The sequence below is a fragment of the Panthera leo genome, chromosome D2 (assembly GCF_018350215.1).
Source record: "Panthera leo isolate Ple1 chromosome D2, P.leo_Ple1_pat1.1, whole genome shotgun sequence".
NCBI classification, from domain to species: Eukaryota; Metazoa; Chordata; class Mammalia; order Carnivora; family Felidae; genus Panthera; species Panthera leo.
Window position 1 is genome coordinate 77,272,594 of NC_056689.1, and position 25,106 is coordinate 77,297,699.

The 25,106-nt window shown below is 41.0% G+C and overlaps 1 protein-coding gene across 7 annotated transcripts in view; it reads right to left on the bottom strand.

The window, feature by feature from the left end:
• The window catches only part of ATE1 (arginyltransferase 1), a 153,356-nt gene that overhangs the window by 92,841 nt on the left and 35,409 nt on the right, over nucleotides 1-25,106 (bottom strand). For all 7 annotated transcript variants that reach the window (XM_042908691.1, XM_042908694.1, XM_042908693.1 and 4 more), the window contains one exon: nucleotides 14,056-14,088. In XM_042908691.1, the coding sequence (XP_042764625.1) occupies nucleotides 14,056-14,088 (33 nt within the window). The remainder of the gene's footprint in view (nucleotides 1-14,055; nucleotides 14,089-25,106) is intronic.

Consider the following 25,106-nt stretch of genomic DNA (forward strand, 5'->3'; position numbering starts at 1 on the left):
TACAACCCCCACACAAACTTAAAAAGATGGAAACAAAACATCGAGGGCTGTCACCACAGGGTTCATGAATGATACTTTTCTTAGTCTTCTCCACTTTCCACATTTTTTAATGAAAATGCACGAATGTAGAATCAAGAGCTTTAAAAACCAAGGTTGAAGAACTACTAGTAAGTGTTAAAAAGAAGTGTGGTGGGGGGCGCCTGGGTGGCTCAGTCGGTTGGGCGTCCGACTTCAGCTCAGGTCACGATCTCACGGTCCATGAGTTCGAGCCCCGCGTTGGGCTCTGGGCTGATGGCTCAGAGCCTGGAGCCTGCTTCGGATTCTGTGTCTCCCTCTCTCTCTGCCCCTCCCCCGTTCATGCTCTGTCTCTGTCTCAAAAATAAATAAACGTTTAAAAAAAAAAAATTAAAAAAAAAAAAGAAGTGTGGTGGCTGCAATCTGATAAAGGCCAAAGAAATTACCGGGCGTCCTTGAAGCGCAGTTCTGGGCTTGATTTTCTATTGATGGAGTTATTTTACAATCTGTTTGGGGCAGAGGTTAACTTACAGATTTCTGTCCAGTGGAACAGATAACCCAAAAGGTTGCAGTTTAATGCCCTGTAAGCCAGTAACCAGTTGTTTTTATCTAGCCTAGCAATCTCATCTCAATCTCTTATTCAATTAAATTGTGTGTGTGTCTATATATGTGTATCAGCATATTTTCACAAACGCTCCCTGCATCAGTTTTAATATGCTACTGGTTCTTGTGCTAATTAATGAGTCAAGTAAAATATAACACGTGTTCGTGCTCTATCTGCATGAAGATCGTGATTGTACCTTTCTGAAGATTTAGTTTAGCAATTCTGGCAGTCGGCCACCGAGCAGCTCAAGTGAACTCGCTTGGTGGACACAGAAGGGCCCCCAGGGTCTGTGAAGCCTCATCTTTTCTGGGCTCTCAAAGACATTTCCCCGGAGCAACAGAGCTTCAGCTTGGCTGTGTTTCTCTTCTTCTCCCTCTCTACGAAGTCTGTGCTTTTGTTTTCGTTTCTGGTTCTTCTACTACCAGTGAGCACGTCCCCCTTAGTGGCAGTAATATCTGGATTCGGTTTACGGTCTGTTGGATGGATGACATAGATCTATTCTCTGCTGGATGAGAGGAGACGGAGACTCTGGTTTGTTAGTCCGCGTCTGTGTATTTGTCGAGTTCAATCCTTTAAGGAGAACAACAGCTCCTTGAGATCTGAATCCATGACTTTGTGTCCACTTGTGACCTGTAGCTCAAGTTGCAGAGCTGAAGCTCAGAGATCTACATGTTTGTGAATTCGTGGTTCAAAAAAGTCTTTATTTCTCATTGTAGGTGAAATATTTTCCTCCCTTCAGAGGGTATTAACGAATCACACTACCAGGTCTCCTTATTAGAGGAGCTCTGTTAAATTGATTTACAGGCACGAGTACACATTTACATAAATCAAATATTCTCCAAATTCACAGAAAATAAACTCCTTACAGAAACTGCTAGCTCAGAAACATTTTTAAGATAAATCAAACTGGCTTAATGATTTGGATTTAAGAAAGGAAAAAGGTAGGCCTTTTCTCAGATTAGTATTAAGTATAATATAGGAATAGATTTTTAAAATAATCCTCAGAGTTTGTTTCCTAATGAAGACGATGGTCTACACTTCCCAAACTACTCTCTGGTTTGTTCATCAAAAAAGTTAACATTGTTCCTACATAATGCTCGTGATTCGAAATTTTAAATTTGTGTTCAACTGAATTAAATTGCAATTCTGACATTTAAAAATATTTCATAATTGTGGTGAAATACACATAACATTTACCATCTTAACCATTTTTAATGTACAATTTGGGGGCACCGAGTGTACATTCACGCTGTCGTGCAACCATCACCACCCACCCACAAAACTTTCTCATCATCCCAAACCGAAACCCCGTATCCACTAAACAGTAACACCGCCCCCTTCCCCCGCCCCCCCCAGACCTTGGTAACCTCTGTTCTGCTCTCTGTCTCTATGAATTTGCCTACTCTAGGTACTTAAGGTAAGTGGAATCACACAGTATTTGCCTTTTTGTGACTGGCTTACTTCACTTCGCATAATATCCTTAAGGTCCATCCATGATGCAGCCTGTGTCAGAATCTCCTTTTTTAAGGCTGAATATTATGCCATGTTATGCACATACCACGTTTCGTTTATCTCTTCATCGGTCCAGAGCCACCTGGGTTGCTTCTACCTTCTGGCTATTGTGAATAATGCCTCTGTAAACAGTGGTTTGTAATACCCGAGTCCCTATTTTTAATTTTTTGTGTATATACCTAGAAAACTGCTGGATCATGGGGTAAATCGATTTTCAATTTTGTAAGGAACTGCCTCTGGTTTCCCAGAGAGGCTGCACCGTTTTACAAGCCTACCAGCAGTGCACGGGTTTCAATTTCTCCACATCCATGCCAACCTTTGTTGTTTGCTGTATTTTTGATAAGAGCCATCCTAATGGGTGTGAAGGTGGTATCTTATCGTGGTTTTAATTTGTAGCTCCCTAATGATTAGTAATGTTGAGCAAATGACAAACATTTTTATGTGTTAGGTTTTGTGGCGGCTTAAATGGAACTTCTAAGATTCTTATAGAATTTTAAAACATGGATTAATAGGGGTGCCTGGGTGGCTCAGTCGGTTAAGTGTCTGACTTCAGCTCAGGTCATGGTCTCACAGTTCATGAGCTCAAGTGCCCTGCACTGGGCACTGTGCCGACAGCTCAGAGCCTGGAACCTGCTTCAGAATCTGTGTTTCCCTCTCTCTCTGCTCCTCCCCCACTCATATGCGGGGTCTCTCTCTCTCTCTCTCTCTCTCTCTCTCACACACACACACACACACACAGACAAATTAATAAAATAAAAAACATTAAAATTTTTTTAATGTGGATTAATATAAATCAACAAATCTGACAGACAACCTTTGGATAACTAAGTAGTTTCTAAGCAAGAATGAATACTACAACACTGAGTATAATATTTATAAACGTGTCCTGCTTGATTTACACATGCTATAGAATGACTGTATCTTCGGATCATGTCATTAAACATGCTCATCTTTGCTACTGTGAGAAGATGTAAGAGGGATGCATAAGAAATTTGTGGTGTTTGTTTTTAGGTACTTTCCCAGTCTGCTCAGATGCTTCTAGATGACAGAATTCTCAATGACCCACCTCTGAGTTTTGAGAACCCAAAGCTATTACTTTATTAAAAGATATAATTCATATGTACAGTTGAGACCATATTGAAGGCAAAAATAAGAAACACATTTGGGTAAGCAAGATAACAGGAAAACACTTGTTTTTATAGAAGAAAGTGAACACAATTGTTCTAAGTGTCAGCTTGCTTCAGAACATAAAGCACAATGAAAGACAAAGCTGGAGGGACTACAAGTTTTAAGTTGAGTAAAATGTGTATTATTTGCCTAATTTCTTTTTTTTTTTTTTTTTTTAACGTTTATTTATTTTTGGGACAGAGAGAGACAGAGCATGAATGGGGGAGGGGCAGAGAGAGAGGGAGACACAGAATCGGGAGCAGGCTCCAGGCTCTGAGCCATCAGCCCAGAGCCCGACACGGGGCTCGAACCCATGAACCGCGAGATCGTGACCTGAGCCAAAGTCGGACGCTCAACCGACTGAGCCACCCAGGCGCCCCTATTTGCCTAATTTCTAATATTTGAGTCTGAAAAGCAGCTACAGTTGACCCTCGAACAACATGGGAGTTGGGACACCAACACACCCCCAGCACAGTTGGAAATTCACAAGTAACCTTTGACTCCCCCAAACAACTACTAGGAGCCTACTATTGACAGGAAGTCTGATAATAGAAACAGTCAATTATTTTATGTTATAGGTATTATACTGTATAAGAATACAGTAATAAAGTAATATAATAAAGTAAGCTAGGGAAAATAAGATGTTATTAATAAAACCATAAGAAAAAGAAATACATTTACAGTACTGTAAAAAAAAAAAGTCTGTGTATTAATGGATCCACACAGTTCAAACCTGTGTTGCTCAAGAGTTAACTGTATAAAATGTGTTAAAATGTTGGCTAAGTTCACTCAGTTTTGAAGGAGCTCTTTATTTGAGATACCCCTACTCTATAAGTGAGAAAGTGAGGCTCAGGGTAATGAAGGGGCTTGTCCAAGGTCACAAGACCCATTTACAGGAATGAGAAGGGCGGAAACCTGGAATTCTCAACCTCAGTTCGGTGTTTTTCTCACTGGCCACTGCTTCTGTGGTGTCCCATGTCAAAACAATCATAATATTTAACATGTTCTAGTCAATGCAATGAATTTAGGTATTTTCAGCAACTTACTAAGCCAAGGATGAATCAAGAAATGTATTTCTCAGTGACATAAATCACAGGAAATGAAATGCTTCAAAGCAAGCACAAAAGTTTACCCTAACATTTATAACTGAAAACTAGAAGTACTGTAAAGACGAAAATTTGAACTTTACAAAGAGCTTAAATCACGGAGGAATGGTTTATAGCAAATGTGTTTTAGTAAGTGTGACAGGAATAAGAAAGGAATTTATTTTTGCATTTTCATCACAGCATACATAAAAATGAAGATGTTAATCTGTTAATGGTTTTCTTTACTTTGACATTTCCTTATATTTTTAAATCCTAGCTATCCAACAAAAAGACTTCTGGTGAGACACCACAAAAACACTTACAAGGAAAAATAACAGAACTCCAAACTTCACAATTCTACAAATGAGTCCATATTTATTAAACTCTACAACAAACACCTTAGACTCGAGAGTCACGATCTTAACGAAGGGCCCCCCTCCTTCACACCAGTTAAGAATCTTGCTTCTCCGGTCTTTCTTACAGAGGGGGAAAGCAGCCCCCAGTGACAACCCAAACCGATATTTTTACTTAGAAGTGAATGACTGCAAACATCAAACAAGACTGACATCCCCGTGGAAACTAATCCACCCCAGGATTTTCCATTCAAACATCTTCTGAAGCATTCACGCGCACTTAATGGGTAATGAAAATTGTCCAGGCAGATGACCCTAATTTTGAACACAGTTGGAAGATCCTTGGACCAATGATGAAAACCACTACCTGCTTAAAGGAAGAAGACTGATCTGCCAAAACGATATCTTGAATGGACTTCGGTTTTAAGATGCCTAAACGGATCTAAGTCCCATGCCAGAAAAATCTTCAACAAGGAAATTTATGGCATCTTTCTACTTAATGTCTGGTTTTCTATTCTAGTATGCTTTCTTTTATTCTCAGAATAAATTTTGATATATATATATATATATACATATATATATATATATATTTTTTTTTTTTTTTTTACTTACAGGAGGTTGGTTTCCCTAAAAAGACTTCCAGATAATATAACTTCACTATAAAAAAAAGGTTTCAAATAACACTGGCTCAACTATCATGTGATGTCCAGAAACAAGTTGGAAGCAAGTTTGTCTACTCAACAACAGTTACTGAGTGCCCGAGTGAGCCCAGAACACTATTCTGACTGCCACATGAAAGACTTGGTTCAAGCATGATCTACTGAGGCGAATAGAGTGCAAAAAGGAAGGTCTTCAGTTCAACAGATTCTCTGTCAGTGGCCTCACTAGCAGTCCCGCCCCAGCCACAACTGCCCAATAACCTCCAGACCTGACCAGATGGGAGAGTAATCACATGATCATCCCAGTGCACTCGGGGATCTGGCTCCAGAATTCTCACTGGTGCTTCTGCCCAACACCACTCAACCTGATTCCACAGTATGTGGGACTCAGCCTGAAAATGACAGGACTCTTTCCCAAGCCACGGAACTAGGAAAAAAACAGCATTTATATCTCACTTTTGCCCAGTGGATCAAGCCACGGCCTAGCTTTTGTTTTCTGATTGTTCAGTACCAAGAGCAGCCTGATGACCGTTCTCCAAGATCTAGCCCCCGTTCAGACACCTCTGTCTGCCCTGGTCCCGGCCCTTGAAACACAACTGGTGCTCCCAGACACCCTACCAGACAGCAGGTGAAAGCTTCCCCCAGGTCACCAGCTCAACCCTCTCCCTAGCCCTCTCTCCACAGATCTCCAGGTCAAGCCAGCTCTCTGGATATCTCAGCATCCCCCTTATTCGGTAAAATTGTTTGCACTCCCTCCCTCCCCAAGTTTAGGGGCTCAACGTTCTCCACCTCACCCTCCATGAGGTCCCTCCAATGCCAGAGGGCCCAGTTTGGGGAAGAGCCATCCCCTCTTCCAAGCTCTGGCCGCTGGAGAGATCCTGCCATCTACCAGAGCCACCCCCAGCAGTGATACTTGATTTGCTGACAGACTGCAGAGATGGTTACATTCTCTTGGTCCTTTTTTTTCTCGATGGCAAAACGAATGCTCCCAGCCAGTGACTCAGGGGGCAGATCCCCACCCCTGCTACGTGCAGCTTGCAATCGGTGCATATCCACACACCTAACTGGACACACTGCCCCAGTTTACCACAGAGCTCCAAGTGAGAAGGAAAAGAGCTCTCAACTTCAAAAAAAAAGCTTGGAGAAAGGGGGCCGGGGGGTGTCTGGGTGGCCAAGTTGGTTAAGGGTCTGACTTCGGCTCAGGTCACACTCTCACGGTTAGTGAGTTCAAGCCCCCTGCTGGGCTCTGTGCTGACAGTTCAGAGCCTGGAGTCTGCTTCGGATTCTCTCTCTCTCTCTCTCTCTCTCTCTCTCTCTGACCCTCCCCCACTCATACTCTGTATAAGACGGTCTTCTAAGCTATCAAAAAATACTAATGGCTAACATTTAAATTGAGACTATTAACTACATAGTTAATATTTAAATATTAATTAAAACATATCTATTTCAATACAGAATACCAGCTTGTTGAATACTGCAAGTGTGCACCCGTCTACACCACAACTAGGGACACGGTAAAGATGCAAGATGTCAAGCTGAATCAGATCTTTTCTACACATGTTAGAAAACTAAAGGATGAAGAAATGATATACGCCTTTTCTCCCCAGCTTTATTTACACACGACAAAATTCACCCATTTTAAGTGTAGAATTCGGTGATTTTTTTTTAATTTTGTGAATTTTAATATTCATTTATTTTTGGGAGACAGAGAGACAGAGTGCAAGCAGGGGAGGGGCAGAGACAGAGGGAGGCACAGAATCTGAAGCAGGCTCCGAGCTGTCAGCACAGAGCTCAACACAGGGCTCAAACCCATGAAGCATGGGATCGTGACCTGGGCCGAAGTTGGACACTCTGACTGAGCCACCCAGGTGCACCTGCATTCTGTGATTTTTAGCAAATTTATAGAATTGTGGAACCATCACCACAGTGAAATTTGGGACCATCTCTATCACCCCCCCCCCCAAAATTCCCGTGAGACCCATTTGCAGCCAGTCCTCCAGTCCTACCTCTAATCCCATCGATCTGCTTTCTGATTCTCTGAATTTTCCTTTTGTGGGTGATTCATTTAAACGAAAACACACAATATGCAGCCTCCTGTGTCTGGCTTCTTTCACCGAGCATAATGTTTTTAAGGTTCAACCATGTCGTAGCCTGGATCAGAATTTGTGCCTGTTTATTGCTGAACAGTATTCCACTGGACGCATGGACATTTAGCCATTCGCCATTTGATGGACATTGGGAATTATTTCCAGGTTTGGCCATTATGAATAATGCTACTGTGAACTTTCACATCCAAGTCTTTGTTTGGAATGTATACTTTCCTTCTGCTTGGGTATATTCCTGTATTTTGGAGTCATATAGTATCCCTATCTTTAATATTTTGAGGAAATGTGAAACCACAGCTATAGCATTTTAACAATCATGCCACAATGTATACAGTTGCCAATTTCTCCACATCTTGCTGACACCTGTTACTGTCTTCTGATTATCGCCATTCTAGTGGGTTTGTGGTGGTATCTCATTGTGCTTTTAATCTGCCTTTCCCTAATGGATGGTGAGCATCTTTTCATATGCTTATTAACTATTTGTATGTTTTCTCTGGTGAAATATATAATCAAGTTTTTGCCTATTTTTTCAAATGTTTATTTATCTTGAGAGAGAGTAAGAGTGAGTGGGGTAGGGGGAGAGAATCCCAAGCAGGCTCCACACTGTCAGCACAGACCTGATGTGGTGCTCAATCCCACAAACAGTGAGATCATGACCTAAGCCAAAAATAAGAGTCGGATGCTTAACCAACTGAGCCATCCACGTGCCCCTATTTTTTTTTAACTACACTGTTTACCTTATTATGAGTTCTTTCTGTTACTGAATCTAAGTTAATTCCATTTAATTTTTTTTAATCTTTTTTTTAAATGTTTGTTTTTGAGAGTGAGAGACAGCACGAGTGGGGGAGTGGCAGAGAGAGTGGGAGTCACTGAATCGGAAGCAGGCTCCAGGCTCTGAGTGCTCAGCATAGAGCCCGAGGCAGGGCTCAAACTCACAAACTGTGAGATCATGACCTGAGCTGAAGTCGGACACTAAACTGACTGAGCCACCCAGCGCCCCTAATGTTTATTTATTTTTGAGAAAGGGGGGGGGGGGAACGAGAGAGAGAGAACGAGCACGAGTGCAGGAAGCAGCAGAGTGAGGATAACACAGATTCCGAAGCAGGCTCCAGGCTCTGAGCTGTCAGCACAGAGCCCGATGCAGGGCCTGAACCCACGAACCATGAGATCATGACCTGAGCCAAAGTCAGACGCTTCATCAACTGAGCCACCTAGGTGCCCCAATTCCATTTTGACCAGAGATTATTTCAATCCTTTTCAATTACTAAAATTTGTATAATGGCACAAATCTGTATAATGGTATGGATTATAATCCATAATATATAATGGTCTCATCTTAGTGAATGTTCCCTGTGTATCTGAAAAAAATATGTAGTTTGTAATTTCTGGGTATAGTGTTCAATAGAACTTAATACCTACATATGACCCCTAGCTACATACACGCTTCGGACAGTGCAGATACAGAACACGTCCATATAGCAGAGTTATGGTTCAGATCGTTTCTATTTAGTGTCATCAACAGGGCTGGATTTAAGTGGACAACTTGCTATTCGTTTTCTGTTCATCTCACTTATTCTTTGTTCACCTTTCCTTCTTTTTCTGCCTTTCATGAGACTGAAAACATGTTCTCATGGCAATGATCTCCACTATCGGCTTATCAACTGTATCTCCTTGTTTTTAAGGCTGCCCTAAGGCAGCAGTCTTCGACAAGGAGCCAATTTACCCCTCTGGGACATGTGGCAAAGTCTGGAGACATTCTGTTTCAACTCAGGGGGAGGGTGCTAATGGCACCTACCAGGTAGAAGCCAGAGATGTCGGTAAGAAAGACCCGATGCCCAAGACAGCGCCCACAAAAAAGATTTAACCGATCCCAAGTGCCAATAGTGCCAAGCTTGAGAAACTTGCTCTTGGGTTTACAAAATACATCTCGAACTTATCACTGTCTTCCTTCAAATGTTGTATCACTTCGGGTAGTATAAGAATCTTACAGCATTACCACAGGAGGGGGGATGGGTGAAACAGGTGATGGGGATTAAGGAGCGCACTTGTCACGATGAGCACCGAGTGATGTCTGGAAGTGTTGAATCGCTATATTGCACACCTGAAACTAATACAACACTGTACATTAACTAATGGGGATTAAAAACTTTTTAAAAAAGGATATTATGGCAGTATTCCATTTTCTCCTTTCTACCTTGTTACTGTTGCCACAAACCAACAGCTGTGACGTTGAGCTCAGCCAATCTACCTCTCTGGGCCCAATTTTTCTTAGAACGAAATTGGGAACATCTATGCCACCGACACCCTGTGAGAATTAAAACAACAGAAGCCAAGAGCTTAGCTTGATACCCATCCGCTACAGGTGCTAACATTTCGCTAAGTTATTATGATACCTGTTGAATGAAGACTTTAACTGATTCGAAATCAAGGAACAGAAGGACACACCTGAACAGAAACCTAAGCAACCTACATGCACACAGGGTGAAGCGTTGGACAAACACCTCTCCTACAGCTCTCCGCCTCCAAAGGGCCAACGAGACTGCACCCTACCGGACTGGCTGGCCAACTCTGATTCGGAAGAGAATTTCAAGAATCTTTTAGCCTCTGATATATAATCCCTTTTATTTACCTACATTTAATTGAAGACATCTGTAGGTGGTGCCACACAAAACGTAATTCAGACTCAGAAATGTCAATAAAAATGTCTGTGAGGGAGAGGTCCGATGTAAACCTAGCAGGGGAGCGCACATCAGCAGCCACAGAGCCACATGAAATTAGAAATATAATGGAAATATGTTGCCTGACTTGACGAGGTGATAAAAGCTCTTTTCCCATAAAGCTTAATGAGCTCTATTAGTTTTCAGCTTACAGGAATGTAAAAGGGTCAGCCCCACAGAGGGAAGTAACTGACTCCCCACACATGGCTCCATTCAAATGACAGCAGATCAAATTACTGATGTAATTACTATAACCTGACAATTTCGTTAGATTCATGTGGCAGTTAACTGTTTAGGACTTACAACAAAGGGACATGGTTCATTCACAGTTCTGTGGACAGAGTGAAGTTTAAAGTCTCCTTCGTTTTCAACTGCAAGTCTCATGTATTTTACAATCTCCACCAGAATTATTTTTCTTTTGATCAAATTTACGGAAGGTGTTTGGGTATTTACCACATGTGTAATTTTCCTTCTTCAGCTAAAACATAAGCCCAATGGCAAAATTAAACATTTAGGACTCCTAACACTCTCCAACTTTGGCTTGCTTTGGCTCTCAGGCTCTGCGTAGTGGCAAAGGGACCAGAATCCTGAGCTCAGTGCTGTTGGAAATCTGGGGGTAGCAGCCACTAACTCTGCCCACAGGCAGCCGCCCCGTGAAACTCCAGGCTAGCAAAATTTCAACAGAAAGCTCTCCAAGTATTTCCCAAATACTTCAAGAAAAGTAAAGCACATTGGTCATCTCTAATTTTGATTTTTTTTCCCCTTTCCCATGTCCATAAGCTCAGTACAAAAACAGATATTTAACCAAGTAAAACACAACTCTAGATTATTAAGCGGAAAAAGCAGATCAGTCAGAAGATGACAAAAACTATCACTAAAATTTCATCGTATCTTCCCTTGTTTTTCACCAAAAATTAAAGTTTCCGTACATAGGGATTCCCAATATTTAGCCAGATGTGATTTTAAAAAATATTTGTTCGGTGCAACTCTAGGTGTATGGTTGGAAAACTCTAAGCCCTATCCCTGAGAGCATCCAAAGATGGAAAAGACAAAGATCCTGATCTTCAACGGCTACAATCTTGCCAGGAAGACCGTTTACCATACTGAAACACGAATATTAGGCCTCGTGTGTGTTTAGCTGACTCCTGCCAAGTTATGGATAAAAAGCCTGCTGCTTGCGGCCTCAGCCCCGCCTGGCTTATTCATTCATTCGTTCATCCATCCACTCAACAAATATTTATCCACTGCCTCCAATGTACTACTTACTATACTTAGAAACACAAGGCAGCAAGAAAAACAGGGTCCTCTTTCATCGGGCTTGCATTTGAGAGAAGTCTGTAAGTGAAATCTATTCAGAAGTCTCTTTGCCACTGTTTAGTGATATTGCCCCAACGCAGTGGACATCAAGCCCCAGCCTCCTTATTCACTCCGTGTCCGAATCAGTCAGACCATTCTTCCTGGTTACTCCTCAGAAGCTCTTGCTGAAATCAAGAGTCCAGCCTTAAACCTCATCGGCATTCTCCTCACCTGAGCTCCTGCAATTTCCTCACCTGCCTTTTTCCCCCCCAAGACTAGACCCTGTTTGCACATCAATCAGAGACTTCCCTGATGTACTTCCCAAACGCTGACTATAAGAGCCACCGCTAAAAACCTACCAAGGTATCTCTTCTCCCCACTGTGGCTCCCTCACGGAAAAGAAAAGGGTAAAACAATGTAACATGTTGTGTATCTCCTTCCTAACTAATTTCTGTATGCTTAAATTATTCTTCAATTGAGATCTGCATTATAATTTTGCACCCTACCTCTATCTCAACATAGCAAAAGTATCTTACGTTGTTTTGTTCATCAATATGTACTCACCAACACGTATATGCAGGATGCCCATCTTAATGGCTGTAGAATGTTCTATCAATAATATGGCTGGCTGTACCATTATTTACTTGACCTTCTCCTAATGCTCCTCATTTACACTGTTTATAAATTTTTCACCATAATGCTATAATAAACATTTATGCCAGTTTTGTCCCCAACTTTATTTCTCTGGCAGTGATTCTTAGACAAGAATTATTCAAGCACACAACTGCAAGGTATGAATTTATAGGTCTTAACATAGATGCCTAAACCCATTTCTGTAAATGGTAAAGTTTAAAAACATCCCATCTCCCCAGGCATTCATTTAAAAAAAAAAAAAAAGATATCTTGATAGGTAAAAAACCATGTATCACTATTGTTTTAAACTACATTTGTTTGATTACTTACAAGGTTAAACTTTTAAAACATTTATTACCATTTGTATTTCACATAAACTATCTCATAAAATCCAACCAAAAATCATGCAAAAAAATAGTACATTAAGTATAATAACCTTTTTATCACACTTTCCCCAAACTGCCTTTTAACTATACCTGTTTTCATGAAGAAAATTAAGGATTTTTAACAGAAGCAAATCTTATTTTTCTATCCTTTCCTTTGTGATACTTCTCATTCTGCTATGCTTTAAAAATGCTTCATCAACTAAAGAGGAGATTATATAATTTATACTGTCGTCAAGTTTCTTATGGTTTGGATTTTAATTTTTGCACTAAATTTTACTTAAAATTCTATGTGACAGGCATTGTGCTCAGTGTTTCCCATACACTATTTCATTTCATTTTAATAACCATGAAGTCTTACCATTTCCACTTTTAGATTAACCAAAAAATGCAATGACTTACTCATGGGCCAACCAAGCCTCCATTACTCCCAAGTAAGAGAAGGGAAAGGCAGAAACAGAGTCTTACTGTGTGGGCTGCAGTACAGCCCAAGAGGAAAATACAAAATATTACTAAGGTTTGAGTAGCACTTTCAAAACCGCTGCCATGTCCACTGCTTCACTGGTGAAGGAGGAATTATCATTTGCATTCAAAGATAAGGAAAGCCAGGTTCAGGGACGTTGCGATTTGCCCAGTGTGGCTAGTGAGGGAAGGTAGGCTCTGAAATCAAGCTTTGGTTCTGAGTGCAAGCATCTCTCCACACTCTCCTCTGCCTTCTCTTTCCTCCTCCTTCCTCAAAGCCTCACCCAACTTCTACAAGTTATCCTACAAGTTATCCGGATAATATCCACGTCAACTCACAGGACAGCTGCTGCCCTGAATACCTTTATCTCACAATGTTACCACTGCAGTCTCCTCTCTACACTGCAGAACCTTGATGATGGCTGAATGTGAAAGTGGATGAAGCAATGAGAGAGGGAGGGGAGGGGCACGAAGGGGAGGGAGGGGAGGGAGAGGTGAGAGAGGAAGGGAGGAGGGAAAGGGAGAAGGAGGGAGAGGGGAGAGGAGGGAGGAGGGAAAGGGAGTCAGAGGGGGAGGGGAGGGAGGAGGGAAAGGGAGACAGAGGGAGAGAACATGCCTGTGTTTAAGAGAAGCTCAGTAAGTCCTTTGCTCTTCCCTTATCAATTTGGGGGTTTGAAATAGCGCTCTTAAACCAACAGAAACTTCCCTGACAACGCCCCCTCCACCCATGACCCCTCTAGCTCTCTTTTAACGCCAGCACAGTTAAGACAGCATAAGGCTAGTGTCACTTACTAATAAGGAAGCAGATACAATAAGGCTTTTTACAATGAAAGACTGATTTCAGTTTGCTTAAAGAAAGAAAATGTACTTAAAAAGAAGCAACGACCTGTTATAAAGGTGAATAGTTCTGTAACTTACTGGAATTCATCTCATTCATCAACATTCATATGTGTGAAAACAAAATGATCACCTCTAAACTATCAAATAAATGCCTAACAAAACATGCCAATAGTGACGTGTCCAATTAGCGATTCTAGTATGAAGGTCAGTGAATAAACACTTACCTCCAAAGGTGAGCTGCAAAGGAATCTTGTGAACTGCAGAGCCACATTTGAACCGAATCCGTTTCATCCAATAAATGGGCAGCAAAAGACAACAAAAAAGGAAAAATTATTATTACATGTTTTTTCAGTAACAGCATCTAAAGTAAACCTTAAAGTCTCTAAAATTAATGGTTTTAATACATTGTGTAACTCATCCACAGGTAGAAAAAAGTTCAATCTACCCATAGCTGGTACTGAGCTACCTGAATTAAAGTAAACATTTTTAAAAACCTGTACAGAAACCAAATTAAAGCACAACAAATTAGTCCTAAAAGCTTTCATTTTTTAAAGTTTCATCTTACAACCCTTCCAAGGGAGGGATGAGCAACCTTCCTGATGATGAATGCCACTGGCAAAATTAAGTCAAGGCTGAGAGAAGGAAAAGACAGACACTAAAGGGGAACCAAGAAAAAAACTAACAAGTCAAGACCAGGAGAGGAGGCTGGGTGAGCAAGAGGGAAAGAAGGGGAGTCACCCACAGCCGTGATACCCCCTCCTGTCTTCCCTTCTCTTGTGCAGCCCACATGCACCGTTGGTCTCTCTGTTGTCGCTTTCTTTGACACAGGGAGGCTTACGGAATTTCAGCTCAAATGTGAAACATGCTAAGCGTCATACACTTGCTGGTTCTCAGCACTTAAAGAAAAAAACAAAAATCTTGGAGGGGCAGCGGGGAGCCACGGACAGACCACAAAGCAAGCTGCTGGTCAGCTCAGAAATGAGGACTGTCACACAACTTCATACATATTCATGATGGTAATTCATAATGTTTTTTAGATATTATTTATAAAATCAACATTTCAAATCCTCTGAGAGTTACTTGAGAGTTACTGTAATAATAAAATGCCCAAGTAGTATAAACTCTTGATCTTTCTAAATGCAAAATAACCACAATAAAATGCAATAGCAGGCCCGTTTCCAAGCACTCTTGAACTTCCTCTCCACAACAAAGCTAGCTAGTACTCATAGGGAATACAGATAATTTGATTCTCCTTTAGAGATACACACTGAAATATTTCTCAATGAAATTACATGATGTCTGGGATTTCCTTCAAAATCACTGGGGGTCGGAGGAAACTATTGTAGGGAAGTGTACAGATAAAACAAGACCGGCCGTTCTATTAAACCGGCAAGGACCGGAAATGAATATATGCAGATTCCTTATACGACTCCTACTTTGTGAATATTTCCATTTTTCTATAATAAAGTTTAAAAAAGTACGATCAGACACTTCCTCCCCGCAAAACTAGAGCAACTACATTTGTAAAATGCTAGCAACGCACACCAAAGCCATGTAATTAACTAGTATCATCCAGGCCCTAGGTGACAGGGTGTACTTAAGTATTTTCTTAATTTAAATATCAATATGCAATTAGATATTAACTGTTAAGAGAACTTTCTACTGAGGGTTGATGGGTGGGAGGGAGGGGAGGGTGGGTGATGGATATTGATTGAGGAGGGCACCTTTTGGGATGAGCACTGGGTGTTGTATGCAAACCAATTTGACCATAAACTTCATATATTGAAAAAACAATAAAAAAATAAAAAAATTAAAATTAAAATTAAAAAAAAAGAGAACTTTCTGAAAGTGCAAGATATACCACAACTTTATTTTTTCTGAGTAAGCTCTATGCCCAATGTGGGGTCTGAACTCATGACCCCGAGATCAAAGTCACAAACTCTACCACTGAGCCACCCAGGTGCCCCTAAGATATACCAAAATTCTAAGTTTTCATAATGCTGGTAGGAAACAAATTAATTCTTTTGAAATTTGAAGTGCAACCTTGTGGTCTCAGACTCTTTTCACAGTCGCCCAACAAGAGACAAGCCCTCCTACCCTTCCTCCTAGGAGTAAAAAGTGGTAACTGAAAGGCCAGCTAGTCGCAACAGTGGAGAAAAATGAGGTTCGGCGAATGTGTACTTCAGAATGAGAAATGTGCTATCTCACAGTGTCTGTGCTTTTTCTCCACCATGTGCGTGCTAACTACAGTTACACATTAAACTTGAGAACTTAGGAGTAGTTCTGTTTCAGAAGCAAGTGATGTATCAGTTGGGATGGAGGTTACTTTAAATAACAATAAACAGAAGCACATAAATTACTCTCCAAGAAAACTAAGGTCTCCTTGCCGTTCCAATAACTTACATACATCTTTGTCACAGGTGTATATAATACTCCTGTCACAGCTTTTTCAAAACAGACCTAAAATTTCTCACCCTGTTGGGAGCTGCCAAAACATGAAGTACTAATAAGTAAAAGTTCTGAATTCCCAAAGCAGTAAAAACAGAATAAGAAATCACAAGGCGCACACTCTCCTATTCAAAGGACATGAGAAAGGTCCAAAAATGCTGCTTCTTGATTAGTGCACCAGAAAACCCGCTGCCAGAGCCCTTCATTTAATTAGTAAATTCTTTCATTGTGAAATTACACATGACATTCAAGACAAATGGTAATACTCTGAAAAAGAACTATAAAAAGAGCAAACATAATTGCAAAATCTGTTTCGTACATACACTGTACCTGACAACAGAAACAGACACATGTTATCTAGAAACAGAGGCCTTCTAACAAATCCCATCACAGCGTCTGATCAGTATGAAAATGGCTCAGTGCTACTCTCACAACAACAACAAAGATTATGGCCACCGTCAACAATCCACATTAATACCACTTTTCTAACACGGTTATACTAACGTAGCTATTTTAAAAATATTATGTTATGGGCACAGTTAGCTAGTAAGTTTAAGGAAAGATCCTATTTTAGATATTTAGGCAAAATGTTGAGAAAATAAAGAATTTACTATGTTTATACAATATCTGACTTTACAGACAGGAACGTACTTCATCATTCTAGAAACAACTGGAGGTAAATACAGCCATAGTCTTTGTCTTTCTATGTGTCTATTTTAAAGACCACTTCTAAGAAATGTTGATTTAATATAGCTGGAAACAGAACAATCAGCCTGATATTTGGCTTTTCAAACGCAGACAGGTAAGATTTCCCATAACAACATTAATAACATTATTACTTGGGACTCACTTGCTAAAATTCACAAAAATTTTAATTGTCAGTGATTCTGTCTACTCTCGCATTTTTTTTTTAAATACGGATTATGTTCTGTATTTAGCATCCATGCATAAAGAGCCTCGGTACTATTTCAAAAATCTCTCAGGCCTCTAAAAAAGGGAAAAGGATAGACCCAGAACAGTCTCATGTTCCACAGCTACTTACTGACCTTGCTTCTCTTCCAAGCGTCCTCACCACTTCCAGCCACATCGGTAGCCGTGCGGTAACACATCATTCCTTCCAGAGAAGCACTTAATGCTTACCAAAATTTTCTCAACAGTTTTCCAAGCACACAAAATTGTAGTTTAACTTCCTGTCAGTTATGATTAGCAAGTTCTTTCTTTTCCCAAGCCTTGCTGTTAACCCTGCCAGTTATGCTGGTGGAAAGGGTGGGGGCAGCAGGGTAGGAAACAAAGGGAGCAAAGAACGTCCACTACCGGTTTTGTCAAAATATTCCTGTACAACGATAATCATCTATTGATCTTCGTAACATAAGACATTCAACACATAAGAATTTAAGCTACTATATTCCTCAAATGCCTTTCCTGTTTCATCAGGAACCATGTTAAATTCCTATATTTTAACAAAAAAGGAACACTAGACAGCAATTTTTACAAGATAAGCCAGTTTTTTTCTAAACTGAAGAGCATCAGTGAGTTATACCTATTTGTCAAAGTAGAATTGCTTTGCTTAGAACTACTTGCTTATAACTACTCATGTAGAGTACTCATACAAAGTACTACTCTGTCTGTCTGTCTCTCTCTCTCCTTCAAAAATAAATAAACATTAAAACAAACAAACAAACAAACAAACAAACAAAAAGGTCCAACTCTTGATTTGGGTTCAGGCCCTGATCTCAAGGTCACAGGGTCGAGTCCCAGGTCGGGTCTCCTTGCTGACAGCTTGCAGCCTGCTTGGGATTCTCTCTCTCCTGCTCCCTGCCCCTCCCCGACTTGTGCTCACTTTCTCTCTCTCAAAATAAACTTAAAAAAAGAAAAAAAAAAAGAAAAAAAAGAAAAAAATACATTCACAAGTAACATAAATGAGGAGGACATCCCATGCTCTGTTCCCCAGCCTCACCAGTGTCCCTGCCCCCGTGTGAGCATGTCCCGCCTCTCCTGTGGACTGAAACATACCGCCTGACAAAATACACAGGTGCAGGCTCTTTATCCAGGCGTCTGCCAAGAAGCCCCTCCCCTCAGAGCCTCTTCCCCATCGCCTTAGGTAACTGTCACCATCACCAACTCTATCCCTCCCCTCTTCTTCATTAACTGTCAGCACATATTACCCTGACACTATACTTTTTATCTTTCTCACTAGCATATAATCTGAGGGTAAGAAATTTTCTGTCTTGTTCACGATGTTGCATCCCTAGAGTCTAAAATAATGCCTGGCACAAAGTAGGGACTCAATATTTGCTGCTTAAATGACTACATGCATTCATTCTTTCATGACTTAATTCATAAACGAATAAATGAATATTCACGTTCTTTCCTTTCTCCCCTATGTTTCTTCATGGCCTCTGGCTACTTTGTAGAATTGGATCACATCTGGTCAAGGTGAGATGCCATAACCAGAGAGAAGCAGTCACCAGTAACCAAGAACTGCTATCACTGAAGAAACCACCTGTGCCCTTCTCATTTGATCTTCTCAGGAGGGCCAGTGTCCTCCAGGAACACCTTTAATTTCCTGCAGGGAAACTTCCAGTAAGATTTTTTCTTTTTTTAAGTTTATTTTTAGAGAGACACAGTGCAAGCAGGGGAGGGGCAGAGGGAGAGAGAGAATCCCAAGCAGTCTCCCTGCCCAGCACAGAGCCCAACATGGAGCTCAATCCCATGACCCTGGGATCATGACCTGACCCAAAATCAAGAGCTGGACGCTTAACCGACTGAGCCCCTCCAGTAAGTATCTTTGAGGAACAACCACTCAAGAGACTGAAGGCAAAACCAGGGATCATTTTAAATGCCACTAAGTTGGGTGAAAGAATTCAAATTGCCCTTGAAAAACTGGGTGTCTTCCAAATATCCGGGTAAGAATTAGGGATAAGCAGAAAATACAAAACCTAGAAATAAAAATCAGCAGGAAACAATAATCAAAACAAAATTTATTTTAAAAGCCCTCTGATTAGGGTTGCCTAGGTGGCTCAGTTGGTTAAGTGTCCGTCCGGCTCTTGGTATCAGCTCAGGTCATGATCTCACAGTTCTTGGGATCAAGCCCCACATCAGGCTCTGTGCTGACAGCACGGAGCTTGTTTGGGATTCTCTCTCTATCCCTCCCTCTCTCTGCCCCTCAGCCGTGCAAGCACACACTCTCTCTCACTCACTCTCACTCTCTCTCTCACTCTCACTCTAAATAAAAACAGGGGCATCTGGATGGCTCAGTCGGTTAAGCATCTGACTTCAGCTCAGGTCATGATCTCACAGTTCATGAGTTCGAGCCCCACATCGGGCTCTGCGCTGAATGCTCAGAGCCTGGAGCCTGCGTCAGATTCTGGGTCTCCCTCTCTCTCTGCCCCTCCTCCGCTCGTGCTCTGTCTCTCTCTGTCACTCAAAAATAAATAAACATTAAAAATTGTTAAAAATAAATAAAAATAATAAAACCTTAAAGTAATAAAACAAAAGCCCTCTGGTCAAGATACTAAGAAATAGAATATATGATCACTAATTTATCATTTAAGTATTCATTTTTATTTGTAAGTACTTAAGTATTATTTAATTATTAAAAGCTAATACTTAATTCTATTAACATATTAATAATGGTTATAGGTTCCACTTACACACTTATCAAATCACTTATTTCACGCAAGATCCAGTGTCTCCACATCACACTAGGTACATATATTTCCAATAATTTTTATTATTAGTATTTTAACATTAGGATATTAATGCAAACTTATGAAAAGATGTTTTTAAAAGAATTTTTAAATTCATTTCATTTAAGCTAAAATGAACGAAGGACCATGTCTTATCCACCTCTGCATCCCCAGAACCTACCACAGTGACTGGAACATGCTAAGAATTAAATGTTTATATGACTGAATAGAAAAATCACGCTTCTCCACAGCCCAGAAGAAACGAACGTGGAGCCATGCTAAGTATAAACTTTTGACCAATTTCTAGAATGACTGTCATAAAAACATATATATACACACAAATACACACACACACACACACACACACACACACACACCAATATTTACAGACCTATACAAATATATCTCCCCTATTTCCCTTAAAGGCAGAATTATGCTCTGGATAAATAGGTATAGAATACATACTTTTTACTTTTACAACTACTGACTAAAATAAAGTCAACTACTTTTTAGTCGTGCAAGCAGTTGCCTAAAATTATTTGGCATATCAAATGAATTACCATAGCAAAAACACAAACTCTCCTTGTTTAGACTAGTTATCAATAGGCGGTATTGTTCGCTTGTTAGGTCATTACCAGGAGGTCATAAAACTTGAGGTTCCGCAGATTTAATGGCAAAAGCAGAGCTAACATACAAGAGCTAAAGACAAATTGTGCTCAACGACAAGATTACTCCTATCACCTGAGCTTTGCACTCACTAACACGTGCTTAACTCATTGTAGGCAGATTTCTCAACACTCTCTTTCAGGAAATCCAAAACAGCTTTTACTTATTACAGAAGGACAACTGTCAAGGGCTTTTGACATCATTTGCATTCTCCTTTTGCTTCACGTCACGAGTTTCGAGAACACGATTTTCCTTCTGAGTAGTTTTCCATTTGGCAAGAGGTGAGCTCCCTCTCCAGCTGTTTCTCAAGAACAAGCCACTCGGCTGCTCACTCCTGCAGCGCATGCTCACTGGGCCCCTACTCGGTGCCAGACGCTCTGCTGAGCACTGCGAGTTTCTTCGGGTTCTGGCACCAGATTTTTAGAAGTAGGTGTAACAGCACAAAGTATGCTACACATTATGACAGAATAATGAGCTAATTTTTCAGAAGGAGAGAGATATACTCTAAGAATAGGCAGGATGCTCTATTACAAGTGGAAAGAAAACAACAACACAGAAACAGCCACAGTTCCTTTTTCTCCCCTTGTAAGTAAAGCAATTCAGAAATAAATGTTTAGGGGCACCTGGGTGGCTCAGTCGGTTAAGCATCCGACTTCGGCTCAGGTCATGATCATATGGTTCATGAGTTCAAGCCCCGTGTCCGGCTCTGTGCTGACAGCTCAGGGCCTGGAGCCTGCTTCAGATTCTGTGTCTCCCTCTCTCTCTGCCCCTCCCCTGCTTGTACTCTCTCTCTCTCTCTCTCAAAACTGAATAAACGGTAAAACAAACAAACAAAACCATATGTATAAATCTTCACCAAGTAATACCTTTTATAAGTTTTATGTGGTATACCAGGCTTTAAAAGACTAAAATTACATACTGATGAACCAAACTGGTTTTGAATATTATTTTCCTTTGAACTAATTCTAACGAAACATAAAATTTCAAACGTAGGTGATCTTTTCATTTGAGCAAATATTTGAATTACAATGGAAAAACGAAACAAAGAAAAACAGAACTTCATTTGCAAATGCCGGTGGGATGGGCCAACAGTATCCCTTACTTGCCCATGACCTCAGTATCTCTGATGAGTCCTAGCCGTTTATCACCCGCATTCTAGCAACTGGGGTGTAGTCGAGGACTCTTTGGCCCAGCACCTTCACCTCTATTTAATCCTCATGACAAACTCCTCTGCACTGTTTCCCCCCATGTTTACAAATGAGGAACCTGAACCGAATAAAGCGGAGCCATCAGAAAACTGGCCCAGAGCCACCCAGACACAGGTAAGACTGAAAGCAGGAACGCAGCGTCAGGTTAATCAAGAATCAACGTGCATTTGATGCGAAACACGCCATCTGACACCCACCATTCCATTTCACTGCTGCATCCCTCGGCTTTCAGGAAACAACGCGGGCATGTTGATGTTAACTAGGATAGCTGTTACATACCGGCAGGCCATTTTCACGCCACTCCAGAATTTCAGATAGTGACACTTAAGGCCAAACCCCCAGAAGAGAGCAGGAAAGGTCAAAACGAGGATGGCAAACAACATGCTTATGTCCACAACCCGCAGAAAAATCCCTGAAGTGCCTTCTCCCGTCTTCCTCCTCACAACGACCTTAGTAACAATACAGCTGGCAATCTAGTTTCCAAGCCAATGATTAGTATTTCTGCTCCTCCTTTATACCCACTCTGCTTTTCCTTAACGCTCCTCCCCTGCTAACCTACTACATAATTTACTAATTTCTGATGCTTACTGTTTAAATGACCATTTCTGACCACCTCCTCCCACCCCTGACCGTGAGCTCCACAAGAGCAAAGCATCTTTACGCGACTCACTCATCTGCCAACTGTGCTGAGTGCCTCACGAAGAGTACATGGCACACAGTTAAGTGCTCCATACATATTTTAAGGGAAACACTAAGAAGCCACAGATTAGAGAGGAAAAGAATGCTGAAACCAGACAAGCTACTACAGTTCAGGACTGACGGCAAGAAAATAAAGGAAAAAAGATTAAAACAGAGAAACGCTTCGGCGGAAAAACCAGTCGTCCGAGGGCACGTGTCACAGAAGAATCCAGCAAGGATAGAGCGCTCCCGAGGCACCAGGAGAGCCATCAGCAGCAGTCAAGTCCTGCACAGCACCCTGTGTGAGAAGACAGGGAACACCACACACTTGGGGAAAACGGTCATTTTAAACGAGTAGAGTACATAAAGCCTTAGCAACAAAAAGGTTTCTATTACTGGAGAATCTGCTAATGCTGAAGATTTCATTCACTAATGTCAGTTATCCTGTCTTAATTATTGAGGCCTGCTTTCACCTTTCTGGACTTGAGCACCGCGGTCGAGCGTAAATAACACGGAAATTTACAGACATCGTTCTGCCACTAACCATCACCTTATCTTGGACAACCTACTTTAACTCTCTAAATAAGAAATTTACACAATGGCTAAGATCCTTTCATGTCTAATATCGTAGAATGCTGTGATTCTATGATCTGAGACAAGTTTTAGAAACTGCTGACAAAGGAAACGTTAAGGAAAAATGTTCTCATAGCTGTAACTCCACCTTTGCATCTCCCCCCAAATTAACATTATGCTGGGGATACTATCCTGCCTCTGCTCTAATATATTTAGGTAAGTGACTCAAAAGCTTCAGTAACTGGAGTGCCTGGGTGGCTCAGTCAGTTAAGCGTCCAACTTTGGCTCAGGTCATATCTCGCAGTTCATGGGTTCAAACCCCGCGTCCGGCTCTGTGCTGACAGCTCAGGGCCTGGAGCCTCATCAGAGTCTGTATCCCTCTCTTTCCGCCCCTCCCCCCTCACTCGCGCTCTCTTGCTCTCTCAAAAACAAAATTTTTTTTTAAATTTTAAATAATGCTTTAGTAACTTAACTACTATCAGTGACAAATGTCTCACAACACACCTTAAGACATACTACAATACAAAAGTCCCTTGGCTCAGAGGCTGTTCAGGAGAAGAGCCTTTTTTGACTGAATTGTACAAATGATTGTCAAAGCTACCTACTTCAGTCAAGTACGTTATCCCTGGCCTTAAAAGTAAATAAAAAAAATATTTCAAAATGCTGAGAACTTGCCATCATACAAACTCTGTTAATTATATGAGCTAGATATTTATCAAATAGTACATGCCTATGCACGATTGCCTGATTTCTCTACATAACTGAAGAAAAATGTCAGTCTGATACAACGAATACTTTTGTAAATCTAAGTTATTGTTTTCACATATGTAGAGTAAGACTATTAAGATAAAAATGAAGCTAAAGGACATAAGCTTCTTTAAGTTCCAGAAAATATTTAAATCTTTAAGAAGCAAAGACTCATTTATAAAGATCATATTCAATGCCTCAATGCAAATTACCTCTAACAAACAGCAGAAGAAAAGCATTTATCCAGACTTCACGGGCTGTGAACACACAGCTTACACAGGGTGCTGGGGGCAGAGCAGAGCCAGGGTGGAGGCGCGCGCCTGTTCTAGAGCTGGAGCACCACCTAGTGTCGGGAGTGAGAAAACAACCCAGGAGTCTACCACTTCCGGTCATAATGGACTCACAGCAACTGTCTCCCCTTTTCTTCACCATTCTGTCAAATCCTATATGCCTGAATGCAAGATAACTTTCCCCAAAACAAGTATTCTTCAGAAGAGGAGGACTCCTTACGTTCGAGACTCTCTTAGGAAGTTCTGCGAACTAATAATTTAGAAAACTGCTTCCTGAGAAAGCACAGTAGTGTTAAGTTTTGAATTAATACAAGATCTGATGGAATCAGCCAACAAAAAAATTATTTACAGGTAAAAGGGCACAGTTTCAGGGACCTGTTTCTGGAAAACCCAACAAACAAAAAGTGGGAAGGGGAAGGAAGGCTGGGTTGACAATGCCAAAGTTCAGAGATGAGCACACAGGGGTTCCCTATACTATCTTTAGCCTACGAACGCTTGAGATTTTCAACTTTAAAGTCTTTTATTCTTTTTAACCTAATTTTATTTATTTTGAGACAGAGAGCAAGTGGGGAAGGGAAAGAGAAAGAGGGAGAGAGAGAATCCCAAGCAGGCTCCAGGCTGCCAGCACAGAACCCGATGCAGGGCTCGATCCCACAAAACGCGAGATCATGACCTGAGCTGAAAACGAGAGTCAGTCGCTTAACGGACTAAGCCACCCGGGCACCCCGATTTTAAAGTTTTTTTTAATTAAAAATACTCAGATTTACTTACTAATCCTAGGAGATAGGACTTTCAAGTAATACGTGAACTTCTTTCCAAAAAGAAAAAAAGCCTTTTAAACTAAAACTCCAAGAACAAAATAATAAAGTTTATTAATCTTTTTTTAAATCTTGTAAAGATACCCTTAAGGGGCACCTGGGTGGCTCAGTTGGTTAAGCATCCGACTCTTGGTTTCTGCTCAGGTCATGATCTCATG